The sequence below is a fragment of the Megascapheus bottae genome, chromosome 9 (genome assembly GCF_031878675.1).
Source record: "Megascapheus bottae isolate mThoBot1 chromosome 9, mThoBot2.hap1, whole genome shotgun sequence".
In the NCBI taxonomy this organism is placed as follows: domain Eukaryota; kingdom Metazoa; phylum Chordata; class Mammalia; order Rodentia; family Geomyidae; genus Megascapheus; species Megascapheus bottae.
In genome coordinates, this window is record NC_143517.1 from 48,298,527 (window position 1) to 48,318,385 (window position 19,859).

General features: G+C 34.0%; 1 protein-coding gene across 3 annotated transcripts in view; it reads right to left on the reverse strand.

The window, feature by feature from the left end:
- Nucleotides 1–19,859, reverse strand: part of Csmd3 (CUB and Sushi multiple domains 3) — an 842,017-nt gene that overhangs the window by 240,031 nt on the left and 582,127 nt on the right. For all 3 annotated transcript variants that reach the window (XM_090339296.1, XM_090339294.1, XM_090339297.1), the window contains 3 exons: nucleotides 10,986–11,177; nucleotides 7,146–7,272; nucleotides 4,319–4,521 (listed from right to left, as the gene is read on the reverse strand). In XM_090339296.1, the coding sequence (XP_090195422.1) occupies nucleotides 4,319–4,521; nucleotides 7,146–7,272; nucleotides 10,986–11,177 (522 nt within the window). The remainder of the gene's footprint in view (nucleotides 1–4,318; nucleotides 4,522–7,145; nucleotides 7,273–10,985; nucleotides 11,178–19,859) is intronic.

Here is a 19,859-nt window from a genome sequence, read left to right on the forward strand (position 1 = left end):
ACTAAATGGGCAAGGGAACTAAAGAGAGACTTAAAAAAGGAAGAGGTTAAAAGAGCAGAAAAGCATATGAGAAAATGTTCATCATCCATGATCATAAAAGAAATGTAAATAAAAATAACCCTAAGATACCCTCTTACCCCAACAAGAATGGCCAAGATTTTGAACTCAGACAATGACAGATACAAGTTCAGCCACTCTGGAAAGCAGTGTGGAGGTTTCTTAAAGAACTGAAAATTGATCTTCCTTATGATCCTGCCATAAACTCCTGGGCATCTATTCTGAACATCATAATCCAAGATATGATAAGGACACCTGCTCATCTATGTTCATATCTGCACTATTCTCAATAGCCAGGCCATTGAAACAATCCAGATGCCCTACTGCAGATGAATGGATACAGAAAATGTGGCATATATATACATATATGCCACATTGTGTGTGTGTATATATATATATATATATATACACACAATGGAATTCTACATAGCCAACAGACAAGACAAAATAACAGCATTTGCAGGGAAGTGGATGAATCTAGAGCAAATCATGTTGAGTGTGACAAGTCAAGACCAAACTAACAAAAGACGCATGATATCCTTAATATGTGGCTATTAGATCCAAATAGTACAAGAGCGAGGACTCAATATTTGCATACCCAATGCTATGGACATGGTACTGTATATAAACACTAGACATAAAAATTTGTGACTGTATAGACATAATATTTTATTACATAGATTAATATGTATCTATGACATACAAACCCTCAGCCTAATTTTGATTATGTTCTAAAATCTAAGTGCAAGTGATTGTATATAGAGATTCCCTTCTTGAGTACTTATTTTTAAATATGTCATTTGAAATATGATGTAAAGCAATGTTAATAATATTTAATTTAAAAAAACAAAAAATGAACAAATAAACAAATGTGAATATACAGTCATATATGCTATTTGACAGAATGTCTGAGTAAAGTTTTGAGCCATGTGGTTAAGTAAATCACTATACATTGAGGCATGATATACCAGTTACATTTCAAGATTAGTTATACAGAAAGTAAGAGAACACCCAGCATGAAGAATGAAATGGTCGGCTACTACTTAACTAATACAGTAGTGCAAGTAACATTAATGAGGATAGAAACAAAGGCTGGGCACCATGTAATCCTCTAAGGCTGGCAAGCTTCAGACATCAGACCCTTGTGTCTAGGGCATCCATTTCCTTGAGAATTTATGGCAATCAAAGCTATGAGCCTTGGTATTTTACATTACCCAGCAGGGACAGATTCTTAACAGAGGGGTCAAAGAATGAAGAGTATGGAAAATGCTTTGTGTGGATTAACTATTTTGTGGACAATTCCCAGTGATGTCCTCCCTGCAAAACTGGAGTAGAAGAAGCCTGGAAAATTACAAATTTAAGTTGAAAGACAACTGCTGAGAAGCAAGGACAGCCCATTGGAGAGCATGGAGTGGCAATTCCTGTCTTAAGTAACTCTGATTAAGCACAGGGCTTTGCAAACTTGCACAAAGAATGAACAGATCGTGAAATAGGAGTCAGGAGCCTGGGAAGAGATGCTTGAGGAGGATTATAAAGGTGGCATGTGACCTAAATTTCAGCTAAAGTCACCGTTCATCAAATTTGCTAAAATGCCTTTCATTCTTCTCATCTCATTGTTTCTTTTTAATTTAAACTGATTTGTTGTTTCTTTTTAATTTAAGCTGATTGCTCTTTTAGTAAGAAACTTTTCTTTGATTAGAAGAGGAATGGTAATCTAAAAGGGGGCTTGAATTAATACCAAGTGAGAAGCTGACAATTTAAATGCATTCTGAATCTCTAGGTCTGTACTGACTTATGACTCTTTTTAAGCATAGTTTTAATAATGCTCATTTTTATTGTAAAAGCAAATCTAAGGTTTAGCAAATTATAGTCCTCCAATTTTTGTTCTATATAGATACTTTGGGAGCAAACACACACATATTTTAGGGCGCAAAGCCTACATTAAAAGTATTTCCAAAAGAGTCAATTGCTAAATCACTTATTACACTCTATACATTGGAAATGAAAAAGACAAGTAGGACAAAGTACATGAGCTATAGTAGGCAAAAACATTTAGTAAAAATGGATTATTTTTCTTTTGACTTGCAAATCAATTTAACCACTATTTGTTGATTATTGGCCTGTAGTCTCTTTACACTGACTTGAATACTATTTGTTTGATAATAAAGGGCTTATATATAAAATTCATTTTGTTAAATTCCATTTTTAACTTAGTCTGCCTGTGCATAGGACAGTACTATCCTCCAAAGGGACTCTGGTCTCTACCAATGGACTGAGTGCTCCCCAGTTTCTCTCTGCTTCATTTGTGCATTTGTACATTCCTTGATTTTTGAGAGTGTGGCTTTTGAGAGAGTGGACTGGGACCATGATAAGGAAGCTAAATTGATTAAGGTATATAACTTTATTACAACTAATAGGTTACAGCTGAAAGGTTTTTCTTTCCTTTAGAAAATTATGTAATGAGATACAAGTTTAGAAAACTGGCACAATGATATTAACATGCGAGCATTTACAATATACTAGTATATTTCAAGAGAGATTGTTCCTAATCTGAGAGACACAGAGACAGGTAGATACCCAGAATGTCAAAAAGGAGAAACTACATAGTGTAAATATGAAGGTTATTTAGAATGGCTACTGTTTTATAAGTATAAAATGTTTACAAGTTTTGTGATTATTTTCCTACTTTTATTCCTTTATTCTTAAAGTACAGGTTTTAAGTAAAATGTAGAGATATTGACTCTTGTATTTACATTTTTCTCAGATAAGTTTGGAATATATAATTTAAAACAACTCATTTTATCAGTCATTTATGTCAATCAAGTCTTTTTATATACTAGCTGAACAACTAGTTTTAATTTTTCCACATATGATGTAGAATTTCTTGATAGGTTTCTATATTAAGATAAACTTTTAGAATCATACAAATAGAATTTTTTTAGATAATATCCTCAAGTAATGCAAATAAAATTAAAAATAGCATTTTTTGTTTATGCTCATGATTTCTAATTTATTACATTAAAATTCCTTATACAGAGTAACATAGATTTAGTAGATTAACAATGGTGAAAAAATAACACATGTGTGAAAAAATAAGTCCAAAAAATGACTGCATGGCATTCCATTGTTAAATAAGTTCTTTAAAACAGACAATATATTTTGTGAAAGATAACTGCAATTATATAATCAATATCCATAATAAAAGTAACAATAATTTTATAAGTATATGTGGTTTCCTTTTCTATAAAGCCAAGAATTAATTTCATCCTTTATCAACAATATATCACTTAAAAAATTTTTTTTTTGCTTTTTATGCCTGACCTGGGGCAGGCATAAAAAGCAGTCTCTGCATTCCATCCTTGACCGTTTTATTTCTCAAGTCTAGTGCTCTATCACATGAGCAACACTTCACTCTAGCTTTTTGTTATTTAAATGGGGATAAGAATTTTAGGGACTTTCCTGAGCCACTGTTCTCAGATCTCAGCCTCCTGAAATACACAAGATTACAGGCATAAACTATCAGTGATTGATTAAAATGTCACATTTAAAAATATTAATATTTTATGGTACATCCAGATTAGATTTACCTCCAGACTATATATATATATATATATATATTCAACAGAAATTAATTTTGTGACTAGAGTTGGATTTCATTAAAGATAGGTCACTAGGTATATGCAAATATTCAAGAACTCATAGAAATTCTGAGTCTGATTTGTTACCTGGTATATTGTATATATATTTATTTGTTTATTTGAAACAGGAAAGGGAAGGGGGGAAAACAAGATGATTGGGAGCGGATGGGGGAGGGAAATGGGGACAAAAACATAGGAAGGGGTATCAGTGTGTGAGAAGTAATGCACCTATTGTCTGATGAATATAACTGTAACCCCTCTATACATTACAGAAAAGAAGTTCTGAATCTGATACAATTTTTGCCCCACATAATTTGGATAAGGCTGCTCAACCCATGCAAACCTTTGGATTATAAATATTTTTTACTAGCTCAATTTTTTAAATCTTCATCCTTATTTGAAGGATAACTGCCATGACAATTGGAAAGTCTCATCACACCTCAAAAATTACTGGCATTTTCCCATGTATACTATACCTTACCTGGAGATGAATAGGGAAGCCAGATTTATGATATTTCAGTTTATTCATCTTTTAAAATTAAAATATAGACCAGTTAAGTCAGTACAACTCGTTCAGTACCATTGTTGTTTTGTATTTAAGAAATGAAAAGGGGAAGACTCACTTGAGAACTGAATTGCAAACCCAGACTTGCTGATGTAAAAGTCCGTGTCGAACTGAATAGTCACGACGTTTAGAGTGCTGTGGATCCCTTCAGGAATAAGAGATCCACTAATTTCCTTTAAAAGCATCTCGTTTTCTGGTGGCCCATCCCAAACCCGAAGAATATCATGGGATGCTTCCGTATCAAAAGCAAGAAACTGTAGGCTGAAGGAAAACCATGTATCTCGGTCAAAAAGGATTCATTCATAAATAAGGAAGAGATCAAATACATTTTCTAGCCTTTGTGAGGCTTTTGCTTAAATCAGAATGAAAGCTAATAGCACATAGGACATTGGTGAACTTTTCTTGAGCACTGAAATGATTATTCCTTTAGCTGAAATTATAAACACTATTTGTAAATCTCAGTAGTTTCAGGTATACAGCTTTCCTCCCTACCAAGTGTTCATGAATTTTAACGGTGCTCACAAAAAGTAGCACTTACCTTCAACTTTTCAAATACGAGACACTGCATAAAACATTGCCTATATTTTCTTTGTTTTAATCTTAGAATGACCTAATGGAACAGGAGCAAATTTTTATTTCATTTCTATAAAGTTGGCAAATGATATTCAGATAGATAAAATTATTGCCTAAAGGATAGCTGAGTCACAAAATGAACTTATTGTGTTTAAGTGCACAGTATGTGATTTCACCATTGTTTCCTTTTAAATGTGCCCTTTTTGTCTAAGTTGAGAAAATTTAGCATCTGACACATATTGTGCCAAGTGCAAATATAAGCAGTTGAATCAGATGGACATACTTTATGCTACATTCATGTACATATTTCATACATGCAACAACTTTCAATTTACTATCAAAATTGTTCTTTAAAAGACTATCAGAATTTTACAGAATTTATTAGCTTGAATTTAATAATGATATTATGTCAATAAGAAAACTCATGATCTAAATTAAAGAAAAGTAAGCTTGGTACAAATCCAAGGGAGTTTTATTTGATTTCTGCACATTTATTTGCAAAATTCAGCCTCTTGATATAAGGGAGGGAGCCATCCAGAAGCCTGTCTGAAATTTCATTCACATAATAATTGCTCTGGAGTTTGAAAGTTTAATTAGTTCATATGTCAGGAAAGATTTGTTCACTTATGAATCCATTTCTATCAAAAAGAACAGAAAACTCTTACTTCAGGGATGTGATATTCTTGGAAACCTGGTTTTGTAAGAGGCAATCTTTAAGATTTTTTTTTGAGATGCTTTTTAGGATCCCTGAATAAAACTAAAATCCTCAGGGGCCAAGAGTTAGGCCTAGTGGTAGAGTGCTTGCTAGCATGCATGAAGACTTGGGTTCGATTCCTCAGTACCACATACATAGAAAAAGCTAGAAATGGTGCTGGGGCTCAAGTGGTGTGGTTCTAGCCTTGACAAAACCCAAGGGCAGGGCTCAAGCCCTGAACTCAAGTCCAAAACTGGCAAAAAAAAAAAACCAACAAAATCAACAAAACCCTAAAACTTTTATATCTGTCCTTTGATCTAAACAAAGTTCTTGGCTGTAGTCACCTTAGAATCAAGTTGGCTCCAAGGAAATACTCATGTAGGAACATTCTGCATGGAAGTCCTACTATCCCCAAACAGGCTTTAACTTCTTTCTATGGTATTGTAGTAAACAAACAAAAACTCAGGAGCTCATATCTCAGACAACTTATTCCTGTCTCCCTTACAGAAGTGAAGTCATAAACAGTTCTTCATAACTCCTCCAAGGGCAGAGACAGAGCTAAAGTTCAACCTGGCCACACTGATCATGTGAGACTTTTTTTTTTTTAACTGTGTCACACCTTTTTTAATCTCTGCCCTTTAATCCTCTCTCTTTTACCTGAAGCCACTATCTATACCTCTGAAGAAGGCTGAAGATACACTGATAAGACTGCCAGGTATTAAATCTTCTTACTCGGCCCTTTACCATGTCTGGTTATTTGGCATGAGGGAACAAATGGGAAAACCTTTGGATCTAAGATGGAACAACTAAGTTCCAGTGTTGGTTAGAAGACAAAAGTTTAATATTTATTCATAGTATAAAGAATTATGAGCCACCTAGAAAAACTCAGCACCAAAGAAATGATGGTTCAGGGGGCCCAGAGAAAATGCTTTAGAAATGGTTTTAGACAAGAGTACAGAGAGTCGTATTCAATTCCTTTCTGTTACTCTTTCTTCTAGATGTTAGTGAAGCTTCACTTGGTCATAGTGACTCATGCAACTTTGCATACCTGTCATATTGATAGATCCAACATCTAGGGTCATTAAAATTTAAAAGAGCAAAAACATTAGAGGTGGAAAAATTCTCATGCTCTTAGCCCTGTTAAAAGTTTGAAAACCAGTGGGGCACTGGCGGGTCACCTATTCAGTACGCTGAGATGTGAGAATAGCAACTGGAAGCTACCCTTGCAGGAAAGTCCATGAAGATCTCGTCTCTGTTAAACAACACAGAATAATCCAGAAATGGTGCCATGGCTCCAGTGCTACAGAACTAGCCTTGACTTAAAGGTCTCAGGGACAGCATCCAGTCCCTGAGTTCAAGACTTAGGACTGACCAAAAACAAACAACAATAAAAAATGTATGAAAACCTTCCTTCTATTCTAAGAGGTTATGCAAGTTATTACTACTGCCTGCAAATCAAAATCATAATAATGAATGCTTTCCTTCATGCCTTAGTTTAGGTATACAAAGGTCATGTTCCCTTGAACAAAGATTAATTTTTTTAATCTTGATATTAATATAGATATAGATCAGAGAAGTCAGATTTCCTAGTAATTTTAAGAGAATTAGATCTCCTTACCTTACAATATTTCCTGGATCTACTTCTATCATCCACATGCAACGCAGATTATTGTCATAAGGGAAAGGATAGCCAGGAGATAAGATTCTTCCTGAGGATTCGCCTTTGAAACGACCTCCACATTCAGCTAGTAAAGGATTACAATAATGTAAGTCACAATTGAATACCAGCTTCCTTAGGACAATATATAAATTTCTCAAGAAAGCATTAAGGTATCCAAAGCTTTATTTTGTATCTTCTTGAAGAATATTTCATACAAGAAAATAATGGAATTTCATACTAAGAAAATAATAGAAGATCAAATGAAAAGTAATAAAACAAGTCCAATGACTGACTTTTTAATTTTATATATATATATATTTTTTTTTTTCCAGTCCTGGACTTAAGCTCAGGGCTGAGCACTGTCCTTGGATTTTTCTCAAGGCTAGAGCTCTACCACTTGAGCCTCAGCACCATGTCCGGCTTTTTCTAAGTATGTGATACCAAGGAATCGAACCCGGGTCTTCGTGCATGCTAGGCAAGCACTCTACCACTAGGCCAAACTCCCGGCCCCTATATATATATATATATATATATATATATAATATATATATATTATATATATATACTTATATATATATGATATACTTGAAGTCTCTTGAGTTCAGCTTTGGTACATTTTAAGATGTGTTGTTAAATAATGATAATTTTAAAAGGGAAACAGATGGCAAGTTGCTTACTGTTGGTGAATTACTGGTTGAATAATTCATCATCCTGCTACCCCCACCTATGAGGAAAACTAATCTTACTGCAGGCCCCAGGCACTTGAGATTTCATTGTGCTTTTATTCCTCTTTTCAAACACTCCCAGTTAACCTCCCAAAAGTTGAAGTGACATTTTTATTTGATTAAAATTTCATTTAAATATAATTTGCTATAGATTAAATGTGACTTCTAATTTTTACAAAATGTATTAAATTAAAAATGTTAAGAATTGCCTTACAATAGTATTAAATTTTTATCTTTTCAGAGATTTTTTCCCTCTTCATGTTATACGATTGCAAAAGCTGAAGTAACTTTAGTTTGGTAAGCAAATTACTTAGGAGAATTTGTGTGGGGAATGAAAAATGAAACAGTTCCTTGCATACAAGAAGAAGGGCAGTGTTTATAAATATACTGGTCCACCTCTCAGAATTCTAGAGACAAGAAAAACATCAACAAAAGCATTAAACATTTAAAAACTTCCTAGTTTATCTGCATGCACAAAATAAATACAAATGAAAGCAATTTTCTTCAACTGAAATATTTGCAGATACTATGGTATTTGTCTTTCTTATTCTCTGAATTGTTTCAGCCTCACTTGGATCCAATGAATAAACTAAACTTTGTTTATCATCATCATTATTATGGTTATTATTAATTACATTAGATCAAAGAAATAACCAAGTTTTGTTATTTGGGAGAGGACAGTGACACTAGAAAATAATGACCAAAATTTATAAGGTCCATTATGCAAGTATATTTCATAACCCTCAGCTGTCACATTACAAAATAAGGTGATCCTGAAGGACATCCTGTGAACTGGATTGGCAGGCTTCCCCCTACTTCTGGGACTGCCAAACCGTCCTTTCTCAGACTACCTCCAAGGGGAGGGTCTGGCCTATTTCAAACTAACGAATCATAATCCTAGGTCAGCCTCCCATCCTATGGACACTGCCCTGGAGAAGATCTGGCCTGATTCAATTATACCATTCATAATCTTATAGATTGCATGAATGGAGGAGAGAAAATGGGATGGATAGAGGCAACACAAAAGCATCAGCCCTGGATCACTCATTCTTCTGAGTGGCTTTTACTTTCTCTTTAATAAATAAACTTTTAAAAACTGTGCTCATAGTTCCTTGTGTTATTTTGATACTATCTGCTACTGGAGAAATAAGTACCCACCATGCTCTGGTCTCCTGCATCAATCCTTAGTTTTATAAAAATGTCAACTGTCTATACTACATATCTAGTTATTTAATAAAATGTTAATTTAACTGTCAATGCAAACCATAATTTTGGTTGATATTTAAAATTAGTTTTTAGGAGATTACACAGATGAGCCTCATCCAGAGGTGAAAGGTCATAGAAACAAAACTATTTTCTAACAAACTAATGTTTCACTTCTAAACGGCAGCATTATTTCAGCTTCAATTTACCATCTGCTGTTTTTGCCCTGTGGATTTTGGGTTTACCATCCCATAAAATTTCATGAAAAAAATTCCTTAAGATTAAAAAAATAAATCTCTTGAAAAAGAATGTAAGAGAGAGATAAAAGAGAGGGAAGAGAAGTACTCTTAGTTCTGTTTTTGTTTGGGTGTGAGAACCTTGACTAAAACACCAGAGAAGAATCAAAGGATTGTTATTTTATACATTAATTTAACTTATAATAGTAAGTGGATGATTTTTTAAAGTAATAGACATTGATTCTTAAGATGTTTTAAAGCATCCTTGCTGCCTCTGTGTCTCATGTCTATAATCCTAGGTACTCAGGAAGCTGAGATCTGAGGATCCAGGTATAAAGTCTACCCAAGCTAAATAGCTCATGAGACTCTTATCTTCCATTAATTATTCAAAAGAAAAAGCCAGAAGTGAAGCTGTGGCTCAAGTAGTAGAGCACTAGCCTACCACTAGTGGATAAAATTGGGGAAATTGCCCAAAGACCTAAGTTCAAGGTTGCAGTCCTGCCCCCCCCCCAAAAAAAAGATACCTAAAACAATTATATTACATTTCTTAAAACAAAAACTCTATACTGAAGAAGCTATAATTATATAAGTTCTGTACATGAATTATTATCCCTTGTGCTTTATTTTCCTAGGTTTGACCCAATATGACTTTTGTCCTCAAGAATGCAGCAGTGTTTTGTTTTAATATTGTTTTCTTTTGATGTCCTGGTGTTGCAACTTGGGATCTACTTGATCTTTTGAACAAGGAAGAAGTAAGGACCATATCAACACTATCCTAGACAGTATTCTTTCCCACATACCTAGTAATGCATTAACTACTCTACAAACATGAAATGATATCCAGCCAAACTGGAGAGAAAATGGTTTATTTTTTCTTGTTATGTCTGTAGTTTCATGAATACAATATAACATATCACCAACTATCAATTGTTTTGTTCATGTTGAAATTAATTTTTATTTTATATGCAAAAGTCAATGCATTTTATATAATATTAATACATATATATATTTGAAGTTGTAGACATTGTTTATAAATAACTTTGGTTTAAAGATGCGCAGTGGTTTTATAAACTAAAATAAATCAGATCACTGTGTTTAATACATTAACACAATTAAAATTATACATTTTTTTTGCCAGTCCTGGGCTTGAGCTCAGGGCCTGAGCACTGTCCTTGGACTTTCTCAAGGCTAGAACTCTACCACTTGAGCCTCAGCATCACTTCCGGGTTTTTCTATATTTGTGGCACCAAGGAATCGAACCCTGGTCTTCGTGCATGCTAGGCAAGCACTTTAACCACTAGGCCAAATTCCTGGCCAAATTATAGATATTCTTGTAGTAAGTTAAATTTTACGCATGAGCAGAAATGAAATATTTCATAGATTTATATATTTTCCCATATCTTCCATATCATATTATTCCCACCAATTATACATTGGTAAATACATGTAAATACAAGGACAACAAGACTCAAACTTCCCAAAAATTCCCCATAAAATTAAGCTGCTAGTTTATTAACTTCTTGACTTGAAGTATGAATTGTGTCTGAACATAGGGAATCATTTCAGAATAGAAGGGTATATTTTGAAAATACCTCAATAGACACATTAAATGAAAATGCAGAAGAGTAATTTACCAATACAGGAAGGCAAAGGGTAGTCCCAAGCCCTTCTCTCCCCTGTCATACATTTGAGAAGGCTGCTTCCGTGAAGAGTGTAGCCAGGGTTGCATCCATAAATGATAGTACTCCCAGCAAAGTGGCCTTGATCACTGATCTTATAGCCAAATTGTGGAATGCCTGGATCTTCACAATGTGAAAGTTCAAAACCTGCGAGAAAAATATCAATAGGTTAAAGGCAAATTACATATATCGTTCCTTTCCTTTATTATTTCAATATGATAACACATTTACCCCTAGTTGTTTTGTTCCTAACATTGTTCCGTATGCTACAATAATCAAAAAGGCAAAGTATATCCTTCCTGAAAAGGAGGATGTGTTTTATTTCTATTTTCATGAATTATGCAGTCTATATGAATACATCATGCTTTGTATTCATATGCCTCCTGTTAGATTCAGGTGATATGTAGCTAATTTTAGATTCTGACAATTATTCTATGTTTTAACAAGACATATATACTTGATTTTATTGCTGGTGCCAGGCACAAAGCTCCTAAAAGCTTTGGGTTTTCCAAAGTTACCCAAAGTTACAGAGGTGGGAAGAGCATGTTTTGTCACTTAAGTGCTGCTCAAAATACAGGAGTTGGTGAACACGAGGTATACCTCCTACTCTTAGGAAACATGAGGTAGTGAAGCAGGCTAGATAGGTGTGAATATGTAGAAGGGATGGTAGTGTTCATGTTAGGTAGAGGCCAAAGCAACCGCAAAGCTCTACTACAGTCTGTAATGTGACCACTCAAAGAGCAAAATAGGAGACTGCTTACAAACCACTGGGACCAACACAAACTACAGGGACCACCACCAATTTTCCTTTTCTGTTATTATATAAAGCATATGGTTGTATTGATCTTTGTAATCCTTAGCAGATCTTTATAATAAATAAAGCAGATGATTAGATTCAGTTATTATTATAGCATGCACCTTACACAGTGAAACATGTGACTGCATATGGAGACAGAAAGGGATAGTAAACCCTATTCCAAGAAAATTCTGACCCATCTTTAGAATTTCTTTTCCTCTCCTTAAACCCCCCCCATAACTAATGAATAAAACCCCTGTTAAAGTTTGCTGATAAAATGAGCAATTCCAAATTCTGAGAGTTGTGAATCTCTCTGAGTGTAGATTAGTAATGAAAGTTCCTCTTGATTCCATAATTTGTCTCCTCTCCAAGATTTTCCCGAGGTGGTGAAAGAATCTATAAAAATAGGTAAAGGTTGACATCTGATCTCTGTCTCCCGGAACATCCCAGCTTTTACCCACTGGCAATAAGTGCAGAATTGTTGCTGAATAAAATGCTCATTGCAGATCAGAATTTATACCCTCCGTCCCTTCCACAAGCAGACATACTTGTAGAGAGGGAGAGAGGCTGAGGGTTTAATGATAGGTTATCATTAATTTAATCAGTCATGTCCACATAACGGAAAAATCACAGAAATCTGTAGAAAAGAACTCTGAGAGCATGAACCCACATGCTGAAGGGATAATGTATCTCAACTCAATGAGGATTTCTTCATGAATGAGATTAAAAGGTTATTTCAAGATAAATATACAGAAGAAAAAATTAATTTGTGTCTTAAATGACTATTTCAAAAGAGACATACAAGCCAGGCCCTGGTGGCTGGTGTCTATAATCCTACCTGCTCAGTAGGCTGAGATCTGAGAATCATGGTTCAAAGCTAGCCAGAGCACGGAAGTCTGTAAGACTCTTATCTTCAATTAAGCACCAGAAACCTGGAAGTGGTGGTGTGGTTCAAGTAGTAGAGCACTAGTGCTCTTGAGGTGAAGAGTTTAGGGAGAGTGCCCAGGCCCAGAGTTCGAGCCCCATGATGAACAAAAAAAAGCAAAAACAAACAAACAAAAAAAACGGGTGTGGTGGTTCACACCTGTAATCCTAGCTACTCAGGAGGCTGAGATCTGAGGATTGTGATTCAAAGCCAGCGTGGGCACTAAAGTCCATGAGACTCTTATCTCCAATTAACCATCAGAAAATCGGAAGGAGTGCTGTGGCTCAAGGGGTAGGGAGGGATCCTTGAGCTGAAGAGCTCTGGGACAATGCGTGGGCCCAGAGTTCAAGCCCCATGAGCGACAAAAAAAGAAAAAGAAGAAACAAATAAACAAATGAAACACACATACACACACAGGGCCGAGACCTTGACCTAGTGGTAGAGTGTTTGCCTAGCATGCAGTAGGAAACAAGAGAAACATGCATATTTTCCACAGAAATAGAACCATGATCAAATTAAATTAGATTTGAACTGTCAAACAAAGAACAACAAACTAAATAAGGATAAAAATATGATCACAAAGTCTCATCCTTAATTTCTACACTTTTTCAACATATGTAAAATTGGCATATACAAAGAAAGCCTTAAAAGAGGTTCCTTGTCTTTAAACTAAATCATGACATATGTATAAATCATGACATATACATATATATGTATAATTCATAGAAAAGAAAGCTATCTTGCAAACACAGAAGGCACAGCTGTAGTAAAAGCTTTAAAATTTCAGGACATATTACTTCACACTTATCTGAACAATTAATAGCATATTTAATATGTCTCTGTTCAAAATTTACGTATAGTTGGTCCATGTTCTAAACATTGACTTTCTGGCTTGTCACAACATATATAAAGACACAAGGCCTTGTATATATGAAGAACTGAACACTTTCTCTAATATCTGAATGCTGAGAGATACACTTGATCTCAGGTAGCATGTGAAATCCTTCTTACACTCTTTAAGAGACCTTTAATCATTCGGTTATTTGTTAAAATTTGGATTTTTTTGCAAATTTGCCATAATTTGAAGTAATTTATTTCCATTTTTTTGTCTGGAATTAATTGACATATTTTCTTTTTTGTCTATAGGATCTAATCAGAAAAAATTATTGTGTGTAGTAGATGGTGAATAATATTACAAATGAGTATAAGTTCTTAAGGACAATTATCTCTAAGAAGCAATACCAAAATACAGTAATTCTCATAAGAAATTTAATTTTGCGGGGCAAAGAGTTAAGCATTAAACATTTTCTGTTAGAATGAAATGGTGAAAATGTGTTAAAAGAAAACAAACATATGTATATTCAGAGACCTAGCGATATAGATCAAAAGTCACTAACTCAAATCATGACATACAAGTGAACTATAAAGAGTAAAAATCATACCAGTCAGTCATTCAAATACAGATAGAACCTAAGTAACCACTAAAATTTTAAGACCCTACTTTCTTTCCATTGATCTGCATAGTTAATAGTATGTTTAAAATGTCCTGGCTCAAACATTAGGAGTTTGCACTTCTCGCACTGGGAGTTGAATATTCACATAGTTATTCAAAATGCAGTCTTGAGGTTCGCTGTAGATCTCTTCTCAAAATAAATATGGAAATCAAACTCTGTCTTTAAGATTTATTACCAAATCCATCGTTCCTTAATTTGAAGATTCTGTAAATGTGATTTGAATTGCTGGTGATGAGGTAAAATGGAGTTATTCTTTGTAAATTAAGCTAGCTATTTTATTATACTTTTATGTAGACTAAAATGTGCATGAACAATACTGTATAAGCTATAGAGAAAAACGTAATTATATCTGCTTTTGTGGAGTTACTGTTTTTCATAAATATTCAGAACTGTCTAATTTTTATGAAAACATTCAGCTGCCAATCTATTCTCTGAGAGCTCAAACATCGAAACTGGCAATTAAATTCAAACATGTGTGAAACATCAAATACAATATAAATGTGCACTACCTCCTATGAAAGTAGGTACTATGATAACTGAAAACTTCTAAATTTCTAAAATTTGATAAACTGTTTAAAAAATAGGTGGCAACTGAGCCAACATGTCTAATTTTAGCAACTCAGGAGACAGAGAACTGAAGGTTGTGATTCAAAGCCAGTCTTGGAACGAAAGTCTGTGAAATTCTTTTCACTTAATAAATCATCAAAAAGCCAGAAATGGAAATGTGGTTCAACTGGCAGAATACCAGCCTTGAACGAAACATCTAAAAGACAGCACTTAACCCTGTAGTTCAAGCCCTAAAAATGGAAGAAAAAAAAGGAAAGTTTACAATGTATGTTAAACAAATTCAAAAGTGAAATATATTTGAATCCATAAGCAGGAATAAGTTAAGTCAGTACAAGGAAGCTACAGAAAACTAGCTTACTTTACAATAATTTTATTCTCCAGAAATTATTTGGTTTACTTAATTCATAACATCGAGTAGAATATTTCTGATTATTAAGTTCCATTTAGGCCATGAAACTTGCATGAAAAGCCTCGTTTCAGAATTTGTGTGTATGTGTATGTGTCCTAGGGTTCAAACCTACTGTCTCAAGCATAAAAGGCAAGGACTCATGAAAGAACATATAAAATAGATGGCAAATTTTGACACTAGAAAATTTATACACAGGATCCAATCCAAGTTCATGCACAACAGCTATGATACATCCTAGCATAACTGGGAATAAAATGGGAATAAGAAAGTATAATAATGATATTCAAAGGACAATATGTTGGAAATGTACTCTACAACTTGGGAAGGGGCAGAGGGAAGGAAAGTGGAAGAAAAACATGGGAAGGCATAACAGTATTTAAGAAGTAATGTACTCACTACCTTACGAATGTAACTATAAACCCTCTATTCATCAATATTTTTTAAAAGTATTATAACACAATAACATATTTGTTATTTGTCCCCATTCAGCAAACTGCTTTGCCTGACATCCTTGTGTTTGTCAGAACCCACTCTACCTCAAACATGAAACTCTAAAGCTACAACCCCACACAAATGCTTTAAGAAGGGCCTCTCACAGTTAGACATGACTACTAAGTTAAACATAAAAGATTGTAGAAATCATTGGTATTTATTTCCAGTTGCTTAAGGTAAAAGGTGTTCATCTTAAAAGAATTTGTAGTGCCCTTGGTTCAATAGATTGAGTTCTGACTATAAAAATTGTTACTGACATATTATCCTAGATTTTAATCTAGTAAACATGGAAAAATAAGTAACATTAAATATTGTACTGTATATGTACATCATCGATTTGTCCTTTATTATAGTGTGGTGTAATTCAATTTTAGTTGAGCATTAATTAGCTCAGAACATTTACTTGAGATGTGTTGATGGCATATTCTAAATAGATATATTTAGAATTGGCATATTTTAGAATAGACATTTACTAGAGATGGCATAATTACTCTTCTACATGACCTATTCTATTACACTTCCCCAAGTGATTGGCTAGTTGTTTATTCACTGAACATTTCCTACTGTGAATCTGTATTTTGCCTATTTTTCTTGAGTGCTGCTTTTTATTATTAATCAATAATAGACTTTATTACTAAAGAGAGTACATTTTTGTTACATATATCCCCTTTCTAAAGTGTTTCATATTTGTTTATCGTGTATTTTGTTGTGAAGAAAGAGATTTCTTTTGTGTTAATGATCAAGATTTGACCAGGAACACAGAAGGCACGTATTTAAAAGAAGAGACCAGTCTTTGGAGGGCTTTGGAAGTGAGAAGAGAAGGGAAGTGGAAAATAAAACACAAATGGATTTCAGTAAATCTGTGAATTCAGAAAAGCTGCAGCCATATACACCCACCTGCTAGCCACACACTCGTGCCTGCAGCTGCTGGTGGAACATAGTGACTTCATAAACCTGCCTTCCAGCTGTCATGAAATGCCTAATTATCACCATTTAAAGAGATCTTATTTGCAAAATGTGGTTGCCAGATTTTTTTCTCTGCTCTTGAAGGAATCCTTTAGAAAGGCAGAGAAGCCACAAATGACTGAGTTTTGCTGTGTACTTTGTTTTAAATTGTTTTTCTCTCCCTTAAAGACATTTTCCATAATATTTTTCTAAATGTTTTGATATTTCGATGTCCACAGACAATCAACATGACAAATTAATTTTATTTTATTTTATATATTTATTTTTGCAAGTCCTGGGCTTGAGCTTAGGGCGTGAGCACTACCTTTGGGCATTCTCAAGGCTAGAGCTCTACCACTTGAGTCTCAGTACCACTTCCAGGTTTTTCTATGTATGTGGTATTGAGGAATCGAACCTGGGTCTTCGTGCATGCTAGGCAAGCACTCTACACTTGGCCAAACTCCTGGCCAGACAAATTAATTTTGTATAGCATGTAAATTCCTAGCTTAAATTTAAGTTCAGATTTACAATGTTTCCACAATGAGAAAGCTAGGAAAACAATGAGGATGCCTCCCTACGTAGCATGGTGAAATTGCCTTCAACATTTTCTGTACAAACCAGAGAGAATTAAAAATTTGTTATTTTTTCTTAGAATATGTTGAATTGGAGAATGTTTCAAAGATGCAAAACTTAACAACAAAATTCTGGTTAATCAATTTCAACAACTCATCAACAAATCATATTGTGATCAAACATGATTCATTTCAGGGATGAAAAGCTGGTTGAATATACACAAGTCAATTAATGTAATTCATCACATCAGTAGGATCAAGGACAAGAACCATATAATCATCTCAGTAGACACAGAAAAAAATTGACAAGATCCAACATACATTTATGCTGAAAGCTACGGATAAACTAGTAATCCATGGAACATTCCTCAATATAATGAAGGGTACGTGTAACAAACTATAGCTAGCATTATAGTTAATGAGACAAGGATATCCACTCACTCCACTCCTCTTCAATACATATTAGAATTCCTAGATAGAGCTACAAGGCAATAGACAAACATAAAGGGTATCCAAAAAGGGAAAGATTCAGTAAAATTCTCCCTCTTTTCAGATGACATGATACTGTATTTAAAGAACCCCATAGACTTGATTCCCAAGTTATTCAAGCTGATCTGAAACTTTGGCAAAGTAGCTGGGTATAAAATTAATCTACAAAAATAAATGGCTTTTCTATATGCCAAAAATGAGAAAAGTGAGGCCAAAATCAAGAAAGCAACTCCTTTGTAGTAACCTCAAAAAGAAAAAAAAAACTAAGGAATTAACTTAATCAAATAAGTGAAGGAACTCTCAGATGAAAACTTTAGAAACCTGGAAAAGGAAATTAAAGCAGATGCTCCTGGATTAGAAGGATTAACATTATGAAAATGTCAATATTGTCAAACTCTATCCACAAATTCAATTCAATACCCATCAATATCTCAATACCGTTCTTTAATGAAATAGAAGAAGCAATCCAAAATTCATATGGAATAATAAAAGACCCCAAATAGTAAAAAAAACAATCTTTAGTAAAAAGAACAGTGCTCGATGAATATCAACACCACATTTCAAATGCTATTATAAAGTTATAGTAATAAAAACAGGTACTAGAACAAGAACAGGTCTGAGGACCAAAGGAATAGAACTGAAGACTCAGAAATTGACCCACAAACCTATGGTCACCTAAACTTCGATAAGGCAGCCCAAAGAATAAAATGGAAGAAAGACAGCCTCTTTAAAAAAATTATGATATTAGAATTGGTTAAACAACTGTAGAAAAATATAGTTAGATGCTTATATAGCACATGAGAATCAATTCCAAATGCATCAAATACCTTGAAAACAATTGTCTGGTTACTTCCAAAATTTAGAGTGAAAAGGAAATACTGAATGTATCCATTAAGTGGTTTATAGGTAATGAAACTGCATGAAATATCTTGTGCTCTCTTCTAATTTACTTATTTTCTACTTGCATTTGCATTAAATAAGTTATATACTAAGTATAAAGCTAAAGTGAATAGGTCATTTGATTAGTTCTCATGGCTAACACTGCCAGCAACAAGCTGGTAACTAAATTAAAGTGTTTAAATAGGATAATTTGAAGTAAATTTATTACCTAGTACTCCAGGAAATGCACTGCAAATTAGCTAATGTCCATTTGTAATGTGAATATAAAATTTGAAATCCCCAGGTTCCCTGTAAAATACTGAATCATATGAAGCTACACAATTTAGTGAATAAGAATTAACAAATATATTTGAAATCCAAATAATAGCTATTTCCTCACAATTTTTTTAGACAATTAAATGTGCAATGGTGGTAACAAGAAAACATCCGAACCTAGAGATACCACCTCACAGATGTACATCTTGGATATTTACCAGGTGAGCCTTTGACAAAACAACACTACAATCCATCAAACCAATATATTTTAGCTGTGAATGGATGGTCATTAATTCCCTTCTACTGAATGAAATTTGGGTAACTTTAAATAAAACTAAAATAATGTATTTCAAAACATACCTTCAAGAAATAGCAATAAATTAGACTGATAATGGAGCATTTAGTTTTTAAAGCAATACATGACAAAAATGTTTCTTTGGGAAGAATTGGTATGGTTTTAAAATATGATAAATCCATTGAGTTTCAAATATTAAATATAACTCGAAATTGATTTACTGAATTTGGCTGGTAATGGTATTGTTAATATGGAATAGTGGAATAGTGATTTTCTCTCTCTCTTCCTGTGTGTGTGTGTGTGTGTGTGAGTCTGTGAGTCTGTGTATCTGTGTATAAGGATATAGATGCATTCTCTTCCTTAATATAGTTAACGACTTGTTTATATTATGGTACTGGTCATCTGTAGCAAGTGGTTAGATCCATATGATATTTTTCATTGTCAGTTGTGGGGCTTGAACTCAGGGCCTAGTTACTGTCCCTGAGCATCTTTGTGCTAAAGCCTAGTGCTCTACTACTTGAGCCACAGAGCTACTTCCAGTTTTGGAGTGGTTAATTGAAGCTAAAACTGCCTTTGATGCTGTCTTGGATAGCTATTATTTGTCTGATTAGATGATGTTATCATAATAATTTAAAGTTATATGCATTATTTTAACAAGGCATTTTGACTT